The 20,347-nt window shown below is 39.7% G+C and overlaps 1 protein-coding gene across 1 annotated transcript in view; it reads right to left on the bottom strand.

Moving 5' to 3' along the window:
* mbt (serine/threonine-protein kinase PAK mbt) overlaps nucleotides 1-20,347 on the bottom strand; it is a 100,072-nt gene that overhangs the window by 14,380 nt on the left and 65,345 nt on the right. The window contains exons 7-8 of the mRNA XM_068229640.1: nucleotides 12,135-12,323; nucleotides 10,139-10,399 (exon numbers count right to left, since the gene is read on the bottom strand). Of these exons, the coding sequence (XP_068085741.1) occupies nucleotides 10,139-10,399; nucleotides 12,135-12,323 (450 nt within the window). The remainder of the gene's footprint in view (nucleotides 1-10,138; nucleotides 10,400-12,134; nucleotides 12,324-20,347) is intronic.

The raw sequence follows: 20,347 nt of genomic DNA on the forward strand, positions 1-20,347 counted from the left end.
TTGGTTGACCTCCTTACCGAACTTGAAGGGTCTCTGTATCCTACCTCTGATCTCCTTTACCCCAAACTGCATAACCTTGATGCCAGTTTTACCTTCATTTGTGAGGGGAAATTTTCTGTGGCAACTAATGATGCTTTGATTAAGCTCACTCCTCTACAGCAGGCTGCATGTAGAGACACATTTGTCAAAGCTGCTCATTCTTCACAGTGCAAGAATGCCACATTGAAATCTAAAGACCCCAACAATACGCATTTTGTGTCAATTTCTCAAGCTTTGTATCCAAAAAATATAATTTTGAATAACACTGATAAATTAGATGAGCTTGAGAAATTGTTTGGAGTAACGGATCTCTCACGAAACGGTATCTGGCCTGGTTACTGTTCTCTGAAACATGCAATTCAAACCCAGATAAAAGAAAGTGAAAAATGTGATGTCATACTTGCATTAACTGCAGTTCAGACAGAGTTCAGTATATTTGCTAAATACTGTCGTTGAGTTGTTGTGGACCCCAATGAACAATGTAGATAGCGAGCGCGTGTTGTCTCATTACAACACAGTGGTTACAGACAGACGGTGCAATTTGAAAAAAAGCAATGCTGAGGTACTGACAATATTTTAGTATGAACAATGAATTTGTATTGTGTGTGAACCAAGGACAATGACTGCACTTCATAAACTTGGAATCGTTAAAATTAATAATACCATGCGATTATTTTATCTTTGTAAATAGATGCTAATTTTGGCAAAAGTAGAGGGTAATTTTGAAACAAATAGATGCTAATTTTTCAGGTCCCTACCAATGGGTGAGAGAATATTGTTTTCAAGTTATATCAGTTTAATACACTTGTGTCAAGTTTCACACCTGTAGCTGTACAACAGCTTGGTATGCCATTATTTTTGTGCAGATACTTAGATCTTTGTTCTGGAATACACGATGTGAGACACATCCAAAGGCAACATGGGCAGCATGTATTCTGTTTTCCATGTCCTTCACAGAGATACAGTGCGTTGAGAGAATACTCCCAAGGTACGAGAGGTGCTCCACCCTTTCCAGAGCTGTGCCAAATACGGTGATATCAGTCAGGCCAAAACGTTCATAAGCTCTGTTGAAGCAGATAACAGATTGTTGAAGCTCTTCTGGTGTGTGGGCTGGAGAAGCATTGTCATCTGCATATTGCAATTCTGTGACCCAGGTGGAATAGGTTAATCTTTTGGAGTGAAGTCTGGCTTGGTTGAAAAGCCCCCCTCTCCGTCATACCGAAATTTAATTTCCACACCAGTGTTGTTTGCAGGCATTGCCTCATAAAGCATAGCTGCCAGGTATAGGGCGAAAAGTGTAGGTGCAAGTATACATCCTTGAGTCCATGTGTGATAGTAAATTCTTCTCAGATATCATTCTGATACAGAACCTAGCCAAACATACCATCGTGGACAGCTTGGATCAGGCCAACAAAATGCTTGGGACATCCAAAGCGCCTCAAAACCATCCACATGCATTACGAGGAACTGTATCAAAGGCCTTTTGAAAGTCGTAGAACACTAAGAACAGAGGTGATATTTGTTCTCTGGACTTCTTTTGGAGTTGTCTTGCGCACAAGATCATGTCAATTGTACCACGAGAGGCATGAATCCCACACTGAGATTCAGGTAGTAACCTCTCAGAAACAACCTGGAGTCAATTCAATAAGATTCTAGCAATCTAGCAAATATTTTTCCAGCAATGGAATGCAAGGATATACCATGGTAGTTTCAACAGATACTGCGATCACCTTTCTTGAAGATTGTAACTATTCTGGAGTTTTTCATGGCAGCAGGAACATATATTTCGTTTCCCAGATTAGAAGAATCAGATAGAAAGGCCTGGTTTTTAGAGGTGAGCCTCCACTTTGAATGCAAGAGGAATGTTGTCTGATCCTGGAACCTTCCCTGTTTTCATTCTGCTGAGAGCTTTGATAAACTCTTGGAAGGTTGGAGGAATGTCCATCCAGGGTTTGGGAGTATAGTGAGGAACATGTTGAAGAAAATCTTCAGCAGCAGCAGCAGAACTACAGTTCAAGAGTGAGCTGAATTGCTCTTTCCATCGTTTTAAGATTACTGGCTGTCTGTAAGAATGGTAGTATTATCAACAGCTTTCAGAGTTCCTGATGATGAGTGGACAGGACCATACAGCTCTATCAGTCCTGCGTAAAAGTTGCATAAGTCCCTGATAACTGAGAATTTCCAAAGTTCCTTGGCTTTTTGCTTCCACCAGTTCTTCTTTTATTTCCCTGATTTCAGACGGACACTTCTGTTTTAGTTCTTGAAAACACATTTTCTTCTCTCTGGAGGATGGATCCTGAGAAACAGGTAGATAGGCATTCCGTTTAACCTTGATGGGGTTCAAGATTTCTTCATTGTTATCGTCAAACCAGTCTTGTCTTTTCCTTTCCTCATAGCCAATGACTTTCTGTGCAGATTCTGTAATGATATTTTGAAGTGTTGTCCATTCACATTCTACATCCTTCGTGTTTATTGGATTGTGAGTTAGTTGTTCTAGAACATAGTTTTGGTATTCTGTGGAAACACTATCAAGTTGAAGCTTAGACATGTTGAACTTCTTCCTTGTTGGATTCGTGAAGTGGGTTCGTGGCTTTTTATGAATGGTAATCCTGAATCAACTAATAAGCTGATGATCTGTCCAGCAGTCCTCAATATTCTGGGCTGTTTTCGTGATCAGGATATCATTTTTGTCACACGGTCAGGTGATGACATAATCTATCATATGCCAATGTTTGAAACGTGGGTACATCCACGTGGTCTTGAAGCGATTTGGCAGTTGGAAATTCGGTATTGGTGATAAGAGCTCATGCTCAGCACACAGGCCAAGAAGGATTGCAGTTCCCAATTCCGTGTTTACCCCAGACATTTCCCCATAAGAGGTTGTCCCTCCCCACTCTGGCGTTGAAATCTCCTAGTAGTGCTAGCTTGTCTGTAGCAGGCACCTTGATGAGGACTGTTCAGTTGGTGGTAGAAGCGGTTCTTATAATCCTCGTCATCCTTAAGAGTGGGGGCATATGAGGAGATGAGAGTAATGAATCTGCCTCCTACAAGAGGTCTACGGAGTGTCATGAATCTCACTTACTGCGACAGGAGCGAATTGATGATCATTCACGAATTTGATATTTACTGCAAAACCCACACCATGGATGCGACATTCATTTTCCTCATTCCCTTTCCAGCCTGATGAAGAATTGATGATTTTTCCTTCTCCTGCAAATCTGGTTTCACTCAGGGCGATGACATCAATGTTGAGTCTCTTTAGCTTATGGCTGATGAGAGCTGTTCTTTCTGGTCTGGTATTGTCTAATAATGGTCTGAGGTTCCATACACCAATAGTGACGAATATATTTCTAAAAACATGAAAAACTGAGAAGTACTGGTGTCTGTCGGCTAATGTGACAAATTGTCGGATGCAACTCACTGGCCACATCGTAAGCAAACCGGAAGGCCAGATTTGAAGGTTGCAATATGGTGACACCTCCTGGAGAGGAAACAAGCCTGGCCCTGAAGAACTTATACTTCCAATATAATTAGTCCATTATTGGAATATCAATTTTCCACTTAACTTATTTTTGTTTGCCAGCATTTTTCCCCAGTGTGCCAATTTGGGCGCATCAGTTTGGTAACTAGAATACCTACCAAAATGCATGGCTAGTGCATGCAGTGGTGGCCAATGCACAGCCTAATTGGAGCCTCAGGCAGTGCCAATCCACTTTACAAAAACTGATGCCTCCTAGGCCATCAGATGATATAGATTTACATATTTCAAGTTTCCTAGAGGAATCAAAATCTGTATCACCTAACAACCTGTTGTCAAACACTCAAAACAGATCTCAGAATGATAAACATTTCCTAGGATGATACCGAAATTGCTGTGGATGACAACGCCACCGAGAAATACTTGCTGCCCAATGTGCTTTGCACAGGACCATGATGACGACGATGGTGATGATGAATAGGTAATGTGTGGATTTTTTTCTTAGAATTTGGTTTATGTCGCACCAACACAGATAGGTCTTATGGCGACGAGGGGAAGAAACGGCCCAGGAGTTGGAAGGAAGCTGCCGTGGACTTAGTTTAGGTAGAGCCCCAGCATTTACCTGGTGTGAAAACGGGAAACCACGGAGTACCATCTTCAGGGATGCCGACAGTGGGGTTCGAACCCACTATCTCCCGGACGCAAGCTCACAGCTGTGTGCCCCTAACTGCACAGCCAACACGCCGGTAATGTGTGTTCTTCATGGATTAGCCCTTCTGGGTGAAACCAATAGAACACATCCTTGCTATTGCCCGACTACTGTAAGAAGCTTAAAGGGGGACCAGAGGCTCTCAAATTGAGAGTGTGGGATGGTTGCCATGCTTTCCCTATCTCAGGAGTATTCAAACTTTTTTTGGTTAGCGTACCCCACCAAAACAACCAACTACGAGTATATTGCGATTATACCAGAAATGACAAAGGATTGTGGCTATAATCATCATTATCTTCCACAACACATCCCGCTTGCTCAGGGTCCCTGCACCTACTGAGGCATGAAAGACTGGTGGCCAGAGATTTAAGGTTGCATGCCCTTCCTGACACCACAGGATTTTCAACTGAAAATCCCACCTAGCAACACCAGGAATCAAACCACGTTTGCCGGGATGACACAGTCAATCAGCTAAGCCGCTATTCTGCCACCATCGAGAGAACCGAAACTGACGTAAACAAAAAACATCACGTATCCATCTGCGGTATTCATGTTGATTGGAGAATGATCGGGCTACTTCCGAGTACATGGCAAAAGACACATGTTTGTCTAGGAACTGTCATTACCGTACCTTGCCTGACTGCCGCAATTACATCCGACTGTTGCTGGATGAGACTGATGTCAACATATATATGATAAGCAATGATGATGATATGGATACAAAGCAAATTATAGTCACTGTCAGCAAGGAATAAAATACAAGCGAATTAAATCACATCTGGATATTTAACACCTCGGAAAAGAAATAAAGTACGTAAGGTTGATTGATTGGAGGTTTTGCCCAAAATGTAAATACGTAAAAAATCATTGACAGCAGCACATATAAGGAAAAATTTACACTTTTGATATTTCAATTAAATTGAATTCTGGAAGGGAAATATAGTTTTGAAAAGGCAATATGAAAGACAGTTTTAAAAAAGAACTTTACCTAACTAGAATCTGACAAAGGATGAACTCCTTTCTAGTCAATTTCTCTCCCTCTACCCTCTTTCTCACTGTTGCTCGTATCATTCCCATTCAATTCTTCAGTCACCATGTGGTAAAAGGCTCACCACATTACAACTGTTACTCACCAGAGACTCGTTAATATTCTGACTTCTACGAGTTTTATTATTACACGCAACATTTGTATACTATGCTCCACACCAGCTCTATGGAGGTGAATGGAGATCAAGTTTCCATCGAGCCTTCGCGAACAGATAATGTCATTGCGGTTAAAGATCCAATACAGTTCGAACGGACGATGTCATAGAGGCTAGAGATTCAAATTGGCGGGTCAAGCATGAGGGCATGGGTACCCAGCATTCTTCAGATTGAATTACTTGCTTATATTAATGACAACAAATCAGTTTTCGCATATTATTTTGACTGAAATTATTTGAGATATTATATTTTGGACATTGTGCACTTAGGATCGTATTATGCGGTAATCTGGGTAATGAACTGTTCTGATGTCTCCGCGCATCAACCAATAAACGTTAACATGAACACATGGGCATGTTTACAGCATGACTGGTTTTCTCGCTGACAGTGGTTTACACCATCCTGTTCCCCAATAATAACAATAATGTATTGTCGTTGGGCAAAGAACTTGTAACTCCTCCGGATTAAAGTTTACAGATGAAAGCCCAAATCTGAGCGGGGGGCAACAGCTGGAGAACTGTTTCTGGCATTTTCAGTGCTTAATAACAGTACAATCATTGGAGTCTTCTGTTCCCTCTTCAGGCAACGCGACAAGCCTTCACAAGGCAGATGGAGAAAGACGGTTTTATCGTGAGTGGACTTACAAAATTTTCCCTAGCAATGATATATATAAAGTAGAAGTCCTCTATAACGAGTACGGCATATAAAAAAAACCTCGTTATTACGAGTCTTTGTCTGTCCCTTCAAAATTCATGTATTAAACTGTGTATTATCCTTTGGTTACAGCGAGAGCCCTATCGTGCATCAGTTATTATGAGCAATTAAGCGTGCAAGATTTTTTCCGTTACTGACTTTTATGCACCCAGCGATTATATTGCATGCGATCCATCTACTTCAGTATTGTTTCCTCGCTATGTCCCCTAGCAAGCTTTCTCGTCGACATTTGAAGGCAATGTCAGAGTTGATTCGTAATGCCCGTCGACTGCTGTTCCATAAAGAAAAAATGGAAATGAAAGAGGAGAACATGTGTTTGTAATAAATGCGTAAATAACGTGTCCGATGGCAGTTGTTAACTCCTAAAAATAAAAGCTGAAGTAAACGATCACTTAATTTTAATGCTAAATAAATACTGCAATTAAGTAAGCATAGGATACACCTCAAGAAATGGCAGAGGGCATCACTGATTTCAGGGGCCGATGACCTTAGGTGTTAGGCCCCTTTAAACAACAAGCATCATCATCATTGATTTCAGAGGTTTGTTTTACGTTTTCTCGTGTCGGTTAAATTTCGGAAAGGCTATCATCATGTAAATTTATAGCGACAAGGTTATCATTTCTCTACTGGCGCTTGATATATACTATTTTCATGGTAGGCCTAAATATGCTATCAGGTTAGGTTAGGTGACACTGTTTGAATAAGAAAACTGAAGTGTTTGCCACAAAATGGGAAGTTCGGTATTCTTTTCTCCCTAGGTGCATTTGCGAGCTCTCGTTGATATTTGAAGGGAACGTCAGAGTCTATTAGTAATACCGTCAATTGCTGTTCCACAAAGAAAATTAGAAATGAAAGAGGGGGACGTGTTTTCGTAACAAATACGAAAATAACGCGGTCGAAAGCAGTTGTAACTCGTTAGAAATAAAGGTTAAGTAAACAATTTCTTCATTTTAATACTGTACACTGAAATTAAGTAAAAATACGATAAACCTCAAGATATGGCAGAGTGCATCACTGATTTCAGAGGTTAGTTTATATCTTCTCGCGTCTGGTTAAGTTTCGGAGAGGCTATTCCCATGTTTATTTATAGCGAGAATGTATTCATTTCTCTAGTGGCGCTTGGAATATGTTTTCATGACACATATAGTACAATTAAGTTAGGTTAGGTGACACTGAATAAGAAAACTGAAACATTTGCCACAAAATCCGATCAGTCATCTTCGGTGTGGTATTGTTTTCTCACTACGTACACTTAAGAGTTCTCTCCTCGACATTCGAAGGAGATTAGTCGATTACTAAAGCCCATCGACTGCTGCTCTCTAAATGAAAATTCAATATAAAAAAGGATAACACGTTTTCGTAATAAATGCGTAAATAACGTGGCCGATAGCAGTTGTTAACTCCTTACGAATAAAGTCTGAAGTAAATGATCGCTTAATTTTTAATGTTATATACTGTACTGAAATTCAGTAGGATGGGATACACTTCAAGATATGGTAGGTTAAGCTAAGTCTCTGATTCAGGGGATAGTTTATACTTTCTCACGTCTAGTTAAATTTCGGAAAGGCTGTTCCTCCGTAAATTTGTAGCAAGCAGGTTATCGTTTCTCTACGTGTGCTTGAAATACATTTTCATGATACTTATACGGTTAGGTTAGGTGACGCTGTTTGAAGAAGAAAACTGGACCATTTGCAATAGAGGCCTTGGTAGTGATACTGTATTTTTTTCCGAATAAAATTAAACAAAGCATTTTTACATACCTACTAAATGGGAGGAACAAATTAACACATAATTTAGAATGAAGAGTTCGAAAGGGGACACTGCGTAGTGGTCAACAAAAACATTAAATCAAAACAAGATTTTATCGAAAATGAGCAGGCTCAACTCTTTTATGAAATGCTCACTGAAAACAGGAGTTACAATAAATTTACGTACCCTTCGTGCCGACTATGGCACTACTTCCACTTATTACGTCAGTCTCCTCAATTTAATCTTTTCTGTCTTCTCTTGTTCAACTCTTGTTCCCTTCCGACCCCAACAGTATTAGGCTTGTGAGGCCTAGGGAGTCTTTCATTTTACCAAGTGAGTGGCTGTGTGGTTTGGGTCACATAGCTATCAGCTTGGAGTCCGGATATAGTGGGTTTGAACCCCACGGCTAGCAACACTGAAGATGGTTTTCCATGGTTTCACATATTCATACAACACAAATGCTGTGGCTGTACCTTAATTAAAGCCAAGGTCGCTTCATTTCAACTCCTAGCCATTTTCTATCCCATTGTATTCTATAAGACCTATCTGTGTCGGCGTGACGTAAAGAACATCGTAAAAAGAAAAATCTTTCATTTACACGCTCTTCGTGGCCCTTCTCTCTTTTGCCCATACCTTTATTTTAAGTGTCAGAACTCTTCAATTTCATTTCTCACTAGCATTAAGAAAGCATGATTGCCTTCTTGTACAGGGTGTTCATAAAGTCACTGGAATCCAACTTTGAAAACTCTTAGCTCACGTATCTTACGTGATAAGTTGGCAAGCTTGGTTATGAGATGTTATCAGACATTGTAGGACTGGTTGTAGTGTTGTCAGTATAGTGCAGCTGTTGCCTTGTGCAGAGTGAGACGTACAAGGACAAGTAGGGGACAATGCATTTTACGCGCGCACAACGGGTCGCTTTACTGGAAGATTATATTGAGTGCAAAAGTTATGAGAGATATGTGGAAAAATGGAGACATTGATTTCCTCATGAACCCTTACCAGGTAAATCGTTTTTGTACGATCTTGTATGCAGGTTTCGTGACACAGGCTCTGTGGATGATAGAGAACGATTTGGGAGACCTAACTTAATTACTGACACTTTCCTTCACGATGTTCGGCAGCACAGTAAGAGATCTCTGCAGAAATCTGCAAGACGCTTGCACAAGAACTTGGAACATTACTTGGGTCCATGCATACAGCACAGAAAGTGGCAAAGCTACGCTCATATTGAGTCAAGGCTGTCCACGAGTTGAAGCCGCCTGATTTAGAGAAACATCGCCATTACTGCATGGGGTTCCATACATTCACATGAAAGGTAGCCATTCAGAACAATACTTTTTTCACAGATGAAGCACAGTTCCACCTCAGAGACTACATTAACTCCCAGAACACCAGAATATGAGCAACCAAAAATCCGCATGGCTTACATGAAGTACCGCTTCATTCTGAAATAAATCTGCGTGTGGTGTGCAATATCATGCCAAAGGATCGTGGACCTCTGTTTTTTGACACAACAGTTGATGGTGCCGTATATGGAGACAATGTGCAACAATTCATGGCTTTATTGGAAGAGGACGAGCGCAATGCTGGTTCCAGCTAGAGGGTGCAACTTGTCACACAGCTAACGCGACCCTAGCGTTGTTGCAAAAAAAATTTCGGTGATCGAGTAATCACAAGAAATGTATGGCCTCCTCGTTTGCCAGATTTAACCTCTCCAGAACTTTTGTGGGAGTATTTAAAAGAAAGAGTATACAGAGATAATCCGCATTCCTTACATGAACTCAAAGAAGCAATTTCCAAATATAGTGGAGAAATAACACCAATCATTATGAGAAAAGTGTTGCAGAACATGTGTAAGCATATAAATTTGTGCCTGCAAGAAAATGGTTGTCACTTCCAACATCTCTTGTGAACTGGAACTGTGGGAACACAATGTGCAGGAAGGAGTTAGTGTTAAGCCTGAATATTTATTACTCTTAACACTTCCAGAATACTTCCATCGGAGTTTAAAAATGTTTTTTTCTTCACTCGAAGGTATGTGGAATAATTGTGTGTAATAATTATATTTGTTTGTGTAATAAAACTACACAGAACAAAATTCATAATTATTGAGTCCGGTGACTTTATGAACACCGTCTTGTTCTTCCACTTGAAGCAATAATTACCACCACCATCTTTATTTGTTTAAACTTATTTTTAGAAAAAAATAAAAAGTATGTAAATATACAAAATAGAAGACATACTCTTCCATCAGCTGCAAGCAGGATAGAATCACTCTTAATATCTCTGTGAATAACACCCTGAGAATGTAGATATGCAAGAGCCTTGAGACACTGCTTGCATACTGTAGCTATCTGTTCCTCATCCATGCGGGCATGTGTGACAATATCTGTCAGAGCCCCGCCTTCCAGAAATTCCATCACCACCCACAGTTCATCCTGAACAAGGAAACTGTCATACATCTCCACAATGTTCGGGTGATGGTAGTCTCGCATTATTACGACCTGCAATCAGAAAACAAATCATATTTGGATCAGTTTTCAGACTAGAGTTTGCTATATGGGAGTAAAAGCTGCCTGGACTCAGGTCAGGATATCCTATTAATATGTTGGAATTAATGGATATGAAAGTAGTGAGAATGATTGCTGGTACAAACAGGTGGGAACAATGTCAGGAAGGTATGAGTAGATTAAGGCTACGTTGGAAATGAATTTGATGAGCGAAGATATGGGTAAAATTTGGTTCCGTGGAAGGATCAATGCGAGACGGATAGAGAATGGTTTACCTAGGACAATAATGGACTCAACCATGGAAAGGTAAGTGAAACATGGGCGGACCAAGACAATGATGGTTAGAGTGGGTTTTTAATGATTTAAAGATAAGAGGAGCAGAACTAAATGAGACTGCTGAGCTAGTTATAAGTAAAGGATTGTGGAGGCACGTAGTTAATTCTCAGAGACAGACAGACTTAATGACAAAAGGCATAATAGTCTGTAATGAAATGTATGTATGGACTAAAACAGGGATGAATATTTGTTCCAACACTCTTTGCTCTATAAATGGCTGCCACATTCCATGAAACAACAGAAAACCCAGGTTTAAATGTTAAGTATCGTTTTGATGGAGGACTCTTCAATCTAACAAGACTTCACTCCCAAGGGCTGACTAAGGTTACTCCAGTAAATGAAATGCAGTATGCAGATAATGTTGCAACACCTGCTCTTACACCTGTGAAACTACAAAAATCAGTCAATTGCTTCAAGAATGCGTACGGTCGCTATGGCCTCTATATCAACCGAAGTACTTGTTCTAACCTTCATCTGGCAAAACCCTCCCAGATTTCAACATCTCCATCTTGGATACAATACTGGATCAGAGAGACCATCTTTTTGTACCTTGGAAGTATCTTATCTAAGAATTGCACTTGCAAACAGGATGTGGAGAAGAAAAACGGTGCTGCCCACATGGCAACTGGACGTTTAACACACCGTGTCTTCATGAAAAGAGACCTAACTGTGCATACCAAAATAATGGTATGATGCCGAGCTGTCATGATCCCAACACTACTTTATGGCTGTGAAACCTACTGTCGTGACATCAAAAACCTTGAGCATTTCCACCAACAAAAACATGCATTCATCTTCAACAACAAATGGGAGGACCATGTTGCCAACCTTAAGGTTTTCAATAAAGTGCAAGTCAATAGCATAGAAGCAACCATCATTGGTCATCACCTTAGATGGACAGAACATGTACATCGTACAGATGATACTAGGATTACTCGCCAAAACCTTTATGGTAAACTTTGCTCTGGCTTGAGTTCTAAAGGAATCTCTTTGAAGCTCAACAAAGACAAAAATATGAGATGAAGTTGACAGGTATCAACACTCAATACTGGGATGTATTTGCTGAAAATCGTTCACTTTGGCACAACACCGTCTCTACTGCCATTAGCACATTTTCAAAAGAACGCTGCAGACACATAGAGACTATATGATGAACTCGAAAGCACTGCCACACTCTATCAAAGTCTCCACCATCCATTCACTACAACTTATGAGGACACTGGTTTCACGCTAAAATCAGCCTGTAGAGTCATTGGAAGCAATACATAAATTAAATAAAGTATGAAGAAGATTGCTGGAGGAAGATGTATACTCTGACATGAGGCACAGATGAATATGAATACGAGAGAAGAGATATACAGAAATATATTCTAGATGAAGGACAGATGCTTACCTCATTGAAAAGCAATTCCCTGCGCTGTTGTTTACGTAAGTCCATCTTTTTGACAGCTACTTGCCGGCCTGAGGAACGTTCAACAGCAATACACACAGTACCTGTCGAACCTTCTCCAATCTTCATGAACTGTTCTAGGTTCTCCCGTGGGTCACCAGGACTCACCACCATCTGCAGAGCTGCTCGGAACTGAAAACAGGAATACAAATATACTAACATTTCTTCTACAGTATCTATTGCAGTTTTGCTTCATGTTATTTTAATTTTACTATTTTTGTTCACCAAATTACATATTTTTTAACCAAGACATCTCTGTTACCTGTGTAGAAATCAGTCTATTAAAAACACAACAGTGAATATTCAATATTTTTCAGAAAATTTGGCATCAATTCCTCAAAATTAGTTACTGATCTCCAGGATTTATTACTAACAGTATACTCTTGATGTGATGTCGTGTATCTCCACAGAGCCCTGGTGTAGGTCTTTCAAGTTGATATCTGTGGGGTGACCTGCATGTCTGGGTGTGATGATGATGATGATGATGATGATGATGAAGGTCCAGATTTTGATGAAGTCCTTTTTTTACAACTTGCTTCACATCGCACCAACACAATTCTTATGGCAACCATGGGATAAGAAAGAGCTAGGAGTGGGAAGGAAGCTGCCATGGTCATAATTAAGGTACTGCCCTGCATTTGCCTGGTGTGAAAATGGGAAACCAGGGAAAACCATCTTCAGCGCTGCGACAATGGGGTTCGAACGCACTATCGCCTGAATGCAAGCTCACAGCTGTGCGACCCTAAATGCATGGCCAACTCGCTCAGTACGACAGCTTTCAAACGATACAACACAATTGTTTCTAACTTTATTAGGAACCTCTGTCATGATTCCTAGATTATAGAAATTTATAAATACATTTTTGTTCATATTTTGCTATTTTTTACAATTTTAGGTAAATTTAGGGGTTTGCATCATACTTTTTTCGTCTTTCTTTCTTTATTCTATATTTTGTGCAACGATTTGCAGATAACATAATTGCAACTTTGAAATAAACGACGTTGAAAAGTTCAACATTTAGTTGGGGAATTGAGAAAGTATCTGCATACACCCCTTAATGCTTTTTTTTGAAAACCCACATTCCTGAAGTGAGGAGATCCTGGAGCTAATCTGGGTGATTTAAGAAAGTGAAAGGCAAAGGAAAGGCCTTAGGAATGAATTGGAAGTTGCTTACATATTAAAAAACTATTATTTCAGTGTGGTTGTTGAAATACATACGGGCAGGTAAACTTCAATGTGCGTTACTAAGAGATCTATAACTGTGAGGTTTTTCAGTCTGTCTGTCGAAACTAAGACAGTTAAAATACAATTAGGAAATACCCGAAAAAGAAACATGAATCTCTCACTTTGATCAGCAGCTTCTTTGAGGATGCAGTAATCTGTAAGACTTCATGACACAAGATTATTTCCTGTGAGGTTAGCTCAAGGATAAAGTGTATCAAAATCAACCAAAAAAGAAAAAAAAAAATGTGCAACCTAACATGATCATATATTGGTGCAGCCAAGAAGAGAAACTGTAACTGTAAGTGGTAAATAAAAGTGAGTGGTTTTTTTCATGGTGCCAAAAGATAGTATCCAGGATCGATACTAAAGTGTTACAGAGCATGTGATTCAACTAAAAGCACTGGAAGCAGAAAAGATGTTAATTCAAAGTTGGCAACAACAGACACAGTTTTCTTTCATTTTTAAAAACAGAAATATAAGGAGCGTCTTTTATGTGGGAAATAATTTGGAACGGAAAAATTAGGCATATTATAACCTGCATCATCTGAATGTAAAATAATCAATAGCATGGATAGTGCTATAGCAAATCAATAGAGATTACAAACAATGTATTGATGGTCTTGTAAATTTTGAATATTTTGCCTAACTTATTCTTATCACTGCACAAGGTCAACACAACCGACTACTGCAGGCCAATGTAGCTGGCAACTAGCATGGCCTTCATCCAGCATGGACTGTCTTCAATATACAACATGTGCTCTTGATAAGGTGTGAGAAGCATGTGAGAAAAATAGTAATGTGGAATGTAATGGCATGTCGATTAGCATTTTAATGGTATTTTTTTTAAATAAATGGTTCTCCTGGAATTGGAGAATTTTTCTGTAATCCCCTTAAAGGTCAGCTGGCATCTACCAAGTCAGCCTGGCGGCCATGATCATTAAGGCATTACGTCCATATGGTATCACACCGAGATTGGCTGGTTCAATTTCTGATGGTCAGAAAAAACTTTCACCATCAGAATGTTGACCAACAGGGTAGGAGAGGTGGTGGTATATCATTTCTAATCACTAGATTGTGTACCAAGAACTTGGATTCAATTCCAAACCTCTCCGTAGTGTCCATATGGAGTGACAGCATATGACTCTGTTGATAGCGATTCGCCCGTCGATGTGGATGTAAAGCTTTGGAGCAGACCCTTTGGTGTTATTCAACAGTAGGAGGCTATGTGCCAACACTGGGTTTCACCTTCTCCCATCATCATCATCATCCCACATCTAGATGCACAGGTCACCCATGAGAGTCAAATAGACTCGCGTCAGGTGAGCCGGACAATCCCGGCACCAAAAGCCATATGATAAGTAAGCAAGCATCTATCATTTTCAATTTCACCAGCTTTCGACACACATAAAAACATAAGCTATGCTATTATTTCTAACTCTGGAATGAAGCTTTATGATGTTACAGTTTTTACTCAGCCAGTGGTGAACAAAGTTGCAGGAAACTTGCAGGAAATTTTCAAAGAATGTAAAATAGTTTTTATCAACAGAAGAACACAAAAAGAAATAATAAATTTATTATGGAATCAAAGGAATGCTGGTTACTGATCTTTTATTAACGCATGGGCCAAAACACACTCATTCAGGAAGCCTAGTCTGAAATATCTTTATAGGGATGAAGTTTATTGAAGTCCATCCTTTAAACACTAAAAAGTGGCAGTTTAACATGGCATTAACATGTCAAACATTTATGGCAGCATTCGAAATCCAGCAAGGATTGATAACATTGAGCACTGAACATGCAAGGCCACAGTATTTCTGGTTCAGTTTCTTATACCTTAAGATACATACAAACATATCCCACGTCGTTCCATCTATACGATGGGTTGGCGAATGAAGCCTCTCCACCAACTTCTGTTTTTATACTTTTCTCCTTCTTCAATGTTGTCCCAGTCCCCTCCTCACTGTTGAATGTCGTTTTTCACCATGTCTATATATCACATTCTAGGCCACCCTCTTGGTCTTGAATATTTTAACTGCCGATCATACATTTTTCTGGGTATGTGATCAGGATCCATCCTTCGTACGTGACCATATCATTTGAGTCTACGCAGAGTTATGTTATCCTGCATTATGCCAACCTGAGTCATGCCCCTGATGTTCTCATTATGATTTTTATCTTGTCTTGTTTTGCCAACCATCACTCAGATGAATCTCACTTCAGCTGCCTGAATTCTTGTTTCATCCTTTTTCCTCAGGGTCCAGGTCTCACTCCCATATGTCAAAACTGGCATGTACTAAGTCCGATAAATTGCTCACTTGCATTTCAATGGTACTTTTGGGTTCCATATTAGGTCTATAGAATGTTCCTTCAGCTTGAATCCTGCTGGTAAGTTCCTCTTCAATGGAGCCTGTTACTGATATCATGCTTCCTAGATATTTGAATTTGGACATCTTGAGTTGTTTACCCTCTATTTCAATGTAACCTTCAGGTTGACCATTTCTCTGCATAACCAACACTTCACTATTTTCCTAACTGAATCTTAGGCCGTACCCTTTAGCTTTTTCTGTCCATGCATTGATCTGATCCTGAAATTCCTCCTTGGAATCTCCACATATACAGATGTCATCAGCAAATAGCACGACTTTCATTTTGTTGTCACCAACGTTTTGACATACTTGTTGTTGAATCACATTCATCACAGTAATGAAGAGAAGAGGTGACAAAACTCCACCCTGTCTTAGGCCCGTAGTTATTCTAAAGGGTTCCGTCATTCCTGATGGTGTTTTGACGCAACTACTGCTGTCTTCATATAAATTCTCAATTTGTTTTATCATATCATTATTGATTCCACTGTTTCTCAGCACTTTCCAGACTTTATCCCTGCTTACAGCATCAAAGGCCTTTTTGATATCCAGGAAGGCCAGCCAAAGGACCTTATTATGTTCATAATACTTCTTCATTAGCTGACACAGTCCAAAAATTAGATCAATTATTGATCTGCCTTTCCAGAATCTGTATTGTTCCTCTGATTAATTCTATCAACTGTCTTATTTTCCTATCTAAAATCCTTTCATACATTTTTCCCACTTGGGAAGTTAATGTACTTCCTCCACAATTGGAACATTTCTTCCTGTCACCATTCTTAAAGAGTGGAATGATGACACCTTTTTACCAATCTGCTGGTATCTGTCCATCCTTCCATATCTTGAAAGTCTGTACATCCACTGCTTTCCTGCATCACCCATAGACCTGATCATTTCACCACACACTTCCTCAATGCCTGGAGATTTTCCTGTTTTGATGTATTTACATACGTATTCTGTATCATTCCATGTCAGATCTGTTACGGTGTCTTCCATCCTTCCATCATTAACTAACCTATGTAATGGAATGTTTGATATCATTCACATATAACAGCTTATCAAAATAATTCTTCCATTCTTCTTCGATCTCTGTCATCTGTAATGAGATACCCACTACCACTAGTCAGATAATTAGTCTGTTTTTTGTCCCTCCTCTTATTCTTCATCATTCCATACAACATTTTTCTGTTGCCATCTACATCTTCATTTAGTTTATCACTCCATTCATTCAACCATTTTTCTCTTTCTGCTCTGACAACCTGCTTAGATTCTTTTATCGCCAACTTAGAGTTCGTTGTCCTTATCTGTTCGACTTTTTTGACATATTTTCTGTAGGCAATGTTCTTTTTAAGGACTGTGTCTCTTGTTTTATCATTCCACCATGGTGTCTCTTCCCATCTCCTTTTGCCATGTTCGGCTCCATGGCTAAATGGTTAGCGTTCTGGCCTTTGGTCACAGGGGTCCTGGGTTCAATTCCCAGCAGGGTCGGGAATTTTAACCTTAATTGGTAAATTTCGCTGGCACGGGGACTGGGTGTATGCATCATCTTCATCATCATTTCATCCTCATCACGACGCGCAGGTCGCCTACGGCCATCAAATCAAAAGACCTGCATCTGGCGAGCCAAACTTATCCTTGGACATTCCCGGCACTAAAAGCCATACACCATTTCATTTAATTTCCTTTTGCCATTTGTTCTCTGTTGTCTTGACCAAGCATTCCTTAAAATTTTTCCATTCTTCAACTGTTCCCGTGTCTGTTTTTGCCATTCGCTGCTGGATTTTTTCTTGATATTCTGTGGCCTTCTCTTTATCCTTCAATTTCCATACCTTCAATTTCTTGTCTGGATGGTTCTTATTTCCTTCAACTTTTTAAACCTGAAACAACTAACAAGGAGCCTATGATCACTGTCAAGAGACACACATGGGATCACTTTCACATCCAGCAACATTTCTTGTATAAGTAGGTGGTTTGAAAAGTTCTCAGAATGTACTAGAATTAAGTATCTTACTTCAGTGGAACTGCTTTTATTTTTCAACATTGTCTCCCTGTAGACTAATACATTTGGTCCAGCGATGTTCCAATGCCTCGATCCCATCTCGAAAATGAGATTCCTCCAGGCCTGCAAAATACCTCTCCAATTCTGTCCACCGAGGAAAATTTTCAGCTTGGGGAATAGATGAAAGTCTGATGGTGCCAAATCAGATGAATAAGGTGGATGTGGCAACAATTCGTACCCCAGTTCATGAAGTTTTGCCATGGCAATAACACCTGTGTGTGGTGGAGCGTTGTCCTGATGAAAGATGACCTTTTTCCTTGCCAAACCAGGCCTTGTTTCGTGTATCTTTTCCTGTAGTTGGTCTAGGACGTTTGCACAGTATTGCCCCGTAATTGTTTGGCCAGTAGGAAGATAATCTATCAGCAGAATGCCTTTTGCATCCCAGAAAACTGAGGCCATGACCTTTCCGGCCGAACGCATTGCCTTTGCTTTCTTTGGTGGTGGTGGTGGTGGTGAATCAGCATGTTTCCACTGCTTTGACTGCTGTTTTGTCTCTGGAGTATAGTAGTGGACCCAAGTTTCATCTGTAGTCACAAACCGGTGCAAAAAATCTTGTTGGTTACACTGAAAACGGGCCAGACTTTGTTCGGACATTTCCAATTTGGTGCATTCATTGTCCGTCAAGAGCTGCGGCACCCATCTTGCGGATAATTTTTTCATACCCAATTTTTCGGTTAAAATATAATATACCCGTTCAGAAGACATCCCTACAGCTTCAGCAATCTTCCGCACTTTCAGTCGACGATCCTCCATGACCATTTTATGCACTTTTGCGATAAATTCTGGGGTCGTAACACTTTTTGGTCGTCCACTACGGGGATCATCATCCAAGCTCTCCCGACCAAAGTTAAACTCGCTGGTCCACTTGGCAACAGTTGAAAATGAAGGAGCAGAGTCCCCCAGTGTGTTCTGAAAGTCAACATGAATTTCCTTTGCTTTCATACCTTTCTTTACAAAGTATTTAATCACTGCTTGAATTTCAGTTTTTTCCATTGTCACAAATCACTACACGGGAACAACAACAAAAAGTCGTCACTACCACACTCCTGTAGCTAGAGCACTGACGCGCCACGCCTTCACTCACAAAGGATGTGCGATTATTGCGCGGGAACCTCGTTGCTCTAGCACCGACATCTAGCGGTGATTCCAAGAACTTTTCAAACCATCCTCGTATGTTTATCTACCATAATATAATCAATGATGGACTCCTGTTGCCATTCCATCCATATCTGGTGATTTTGTGACTTTCTGAATACAGTAAATGCACTAATAGTCAGCACCATTGAATAAATTGTACACTTTAATTTCAGGAGGACAAATACTAATTAAAAATAAGATTTAATTTGAATTTTATTCACAAGAAAAGAACGCTTCATAAAATATTAATTTGTTTTAAAACAACACACCCTCATCTTCGCCCTCGTCATAATCTTTGGTGTCTGATCTGTTCAGTCTATACGAATGGTCCCAACACAATTTTATTGATTTATTGTTTACCGATGAAAATTCAATACTTTTTCTTCATAATCACCTGGAAGCCATTGAGCAAGGCCATTTTTCCTCACATAAGCGTAATCCATTGCAATTTAAAAAAAATCGTGTTAGCCAACCCTACCTACCTGTGAAGCCTGTTAAGGCCTAGTACCTGGTAATAGCTAAAGCTTTTAGGTGTTCACTTTTGTATAGCCTCTTTTTCATTCACATAATCGGGCAGCCTATTTTCAATGTCCAGACTCTTTGCTCTTTTGCCATGAATTGCCTGGTGATTACTACCCGTTTCTTGAAATCGAGCTTTGATTTTTCATCATGTCATGAATACAACCTTTTCTGATATTGTACCTTTCCCCCACCATGTGATTTCCCATATTCTCAGCAAATATCTTCTTTAATTGTGAATGAACTCTAATGAGAACTTTTTGCACCTGCGGCCATACTCAATCAGTGATTCACATCTCTCTTCTAACTAGGCAACTGATGCCATGTGCATCGTTAAAGTATAAAAGGATTTCTGTATGACAGCAGTAACAACCTTATTCCAAACAACATGCTTATCTGCATTTATTGGAGGTAAATTTAAAAAAATATGTGCACAGTATTTGCAATATACCGTAATTTCAAGAATGAGGTGTAACATATACAGTCATCAAAGTTACTTTTCGATTGAATTATCATATATAGAACATACTAACAGATAGTGAATAAAGAATCCAAGATGTGCTGTGGCCATATACAGTGATCCAGAAAATAGAAGAGAGAGAAAAATCAACTCTATGAGATGCATTCAAGTTATAACAATCCTGAATTTTTTCCTCAGAACTGGAAACAGAAACATGCGGTTTGTTTTAAAATAAGCGGGCACTCTTTATCAATGCAAGCAGCGGCGAGAATGAGGACCATTTTTGATACTTCAAATGGCAATGTTTTCGTTACAAGATCAGCGTGTTATCATTCGTTTCCTCCATTCGCATGGTGTGACACCGACTGAAATTCATCACCAGCTGAGTGAGACA

The sequence above is a fragment of the Anabrus simplex genome, chromosome 11, assembly GCF_040414725.1.
Source record: "Anabrus simplex isolate iqAnaSimp1 chromosome 11, ASM4041472v1, whole genome shotgun sequence".
In the NCBI taxonomy this organism is placed as follows: domain Eukaryota; kingdom Metazoa; phylum Arthropoda; class Insecta; order Orthoptera; family Tettigoniidae; genus Anabrus; species Anabrus simplex.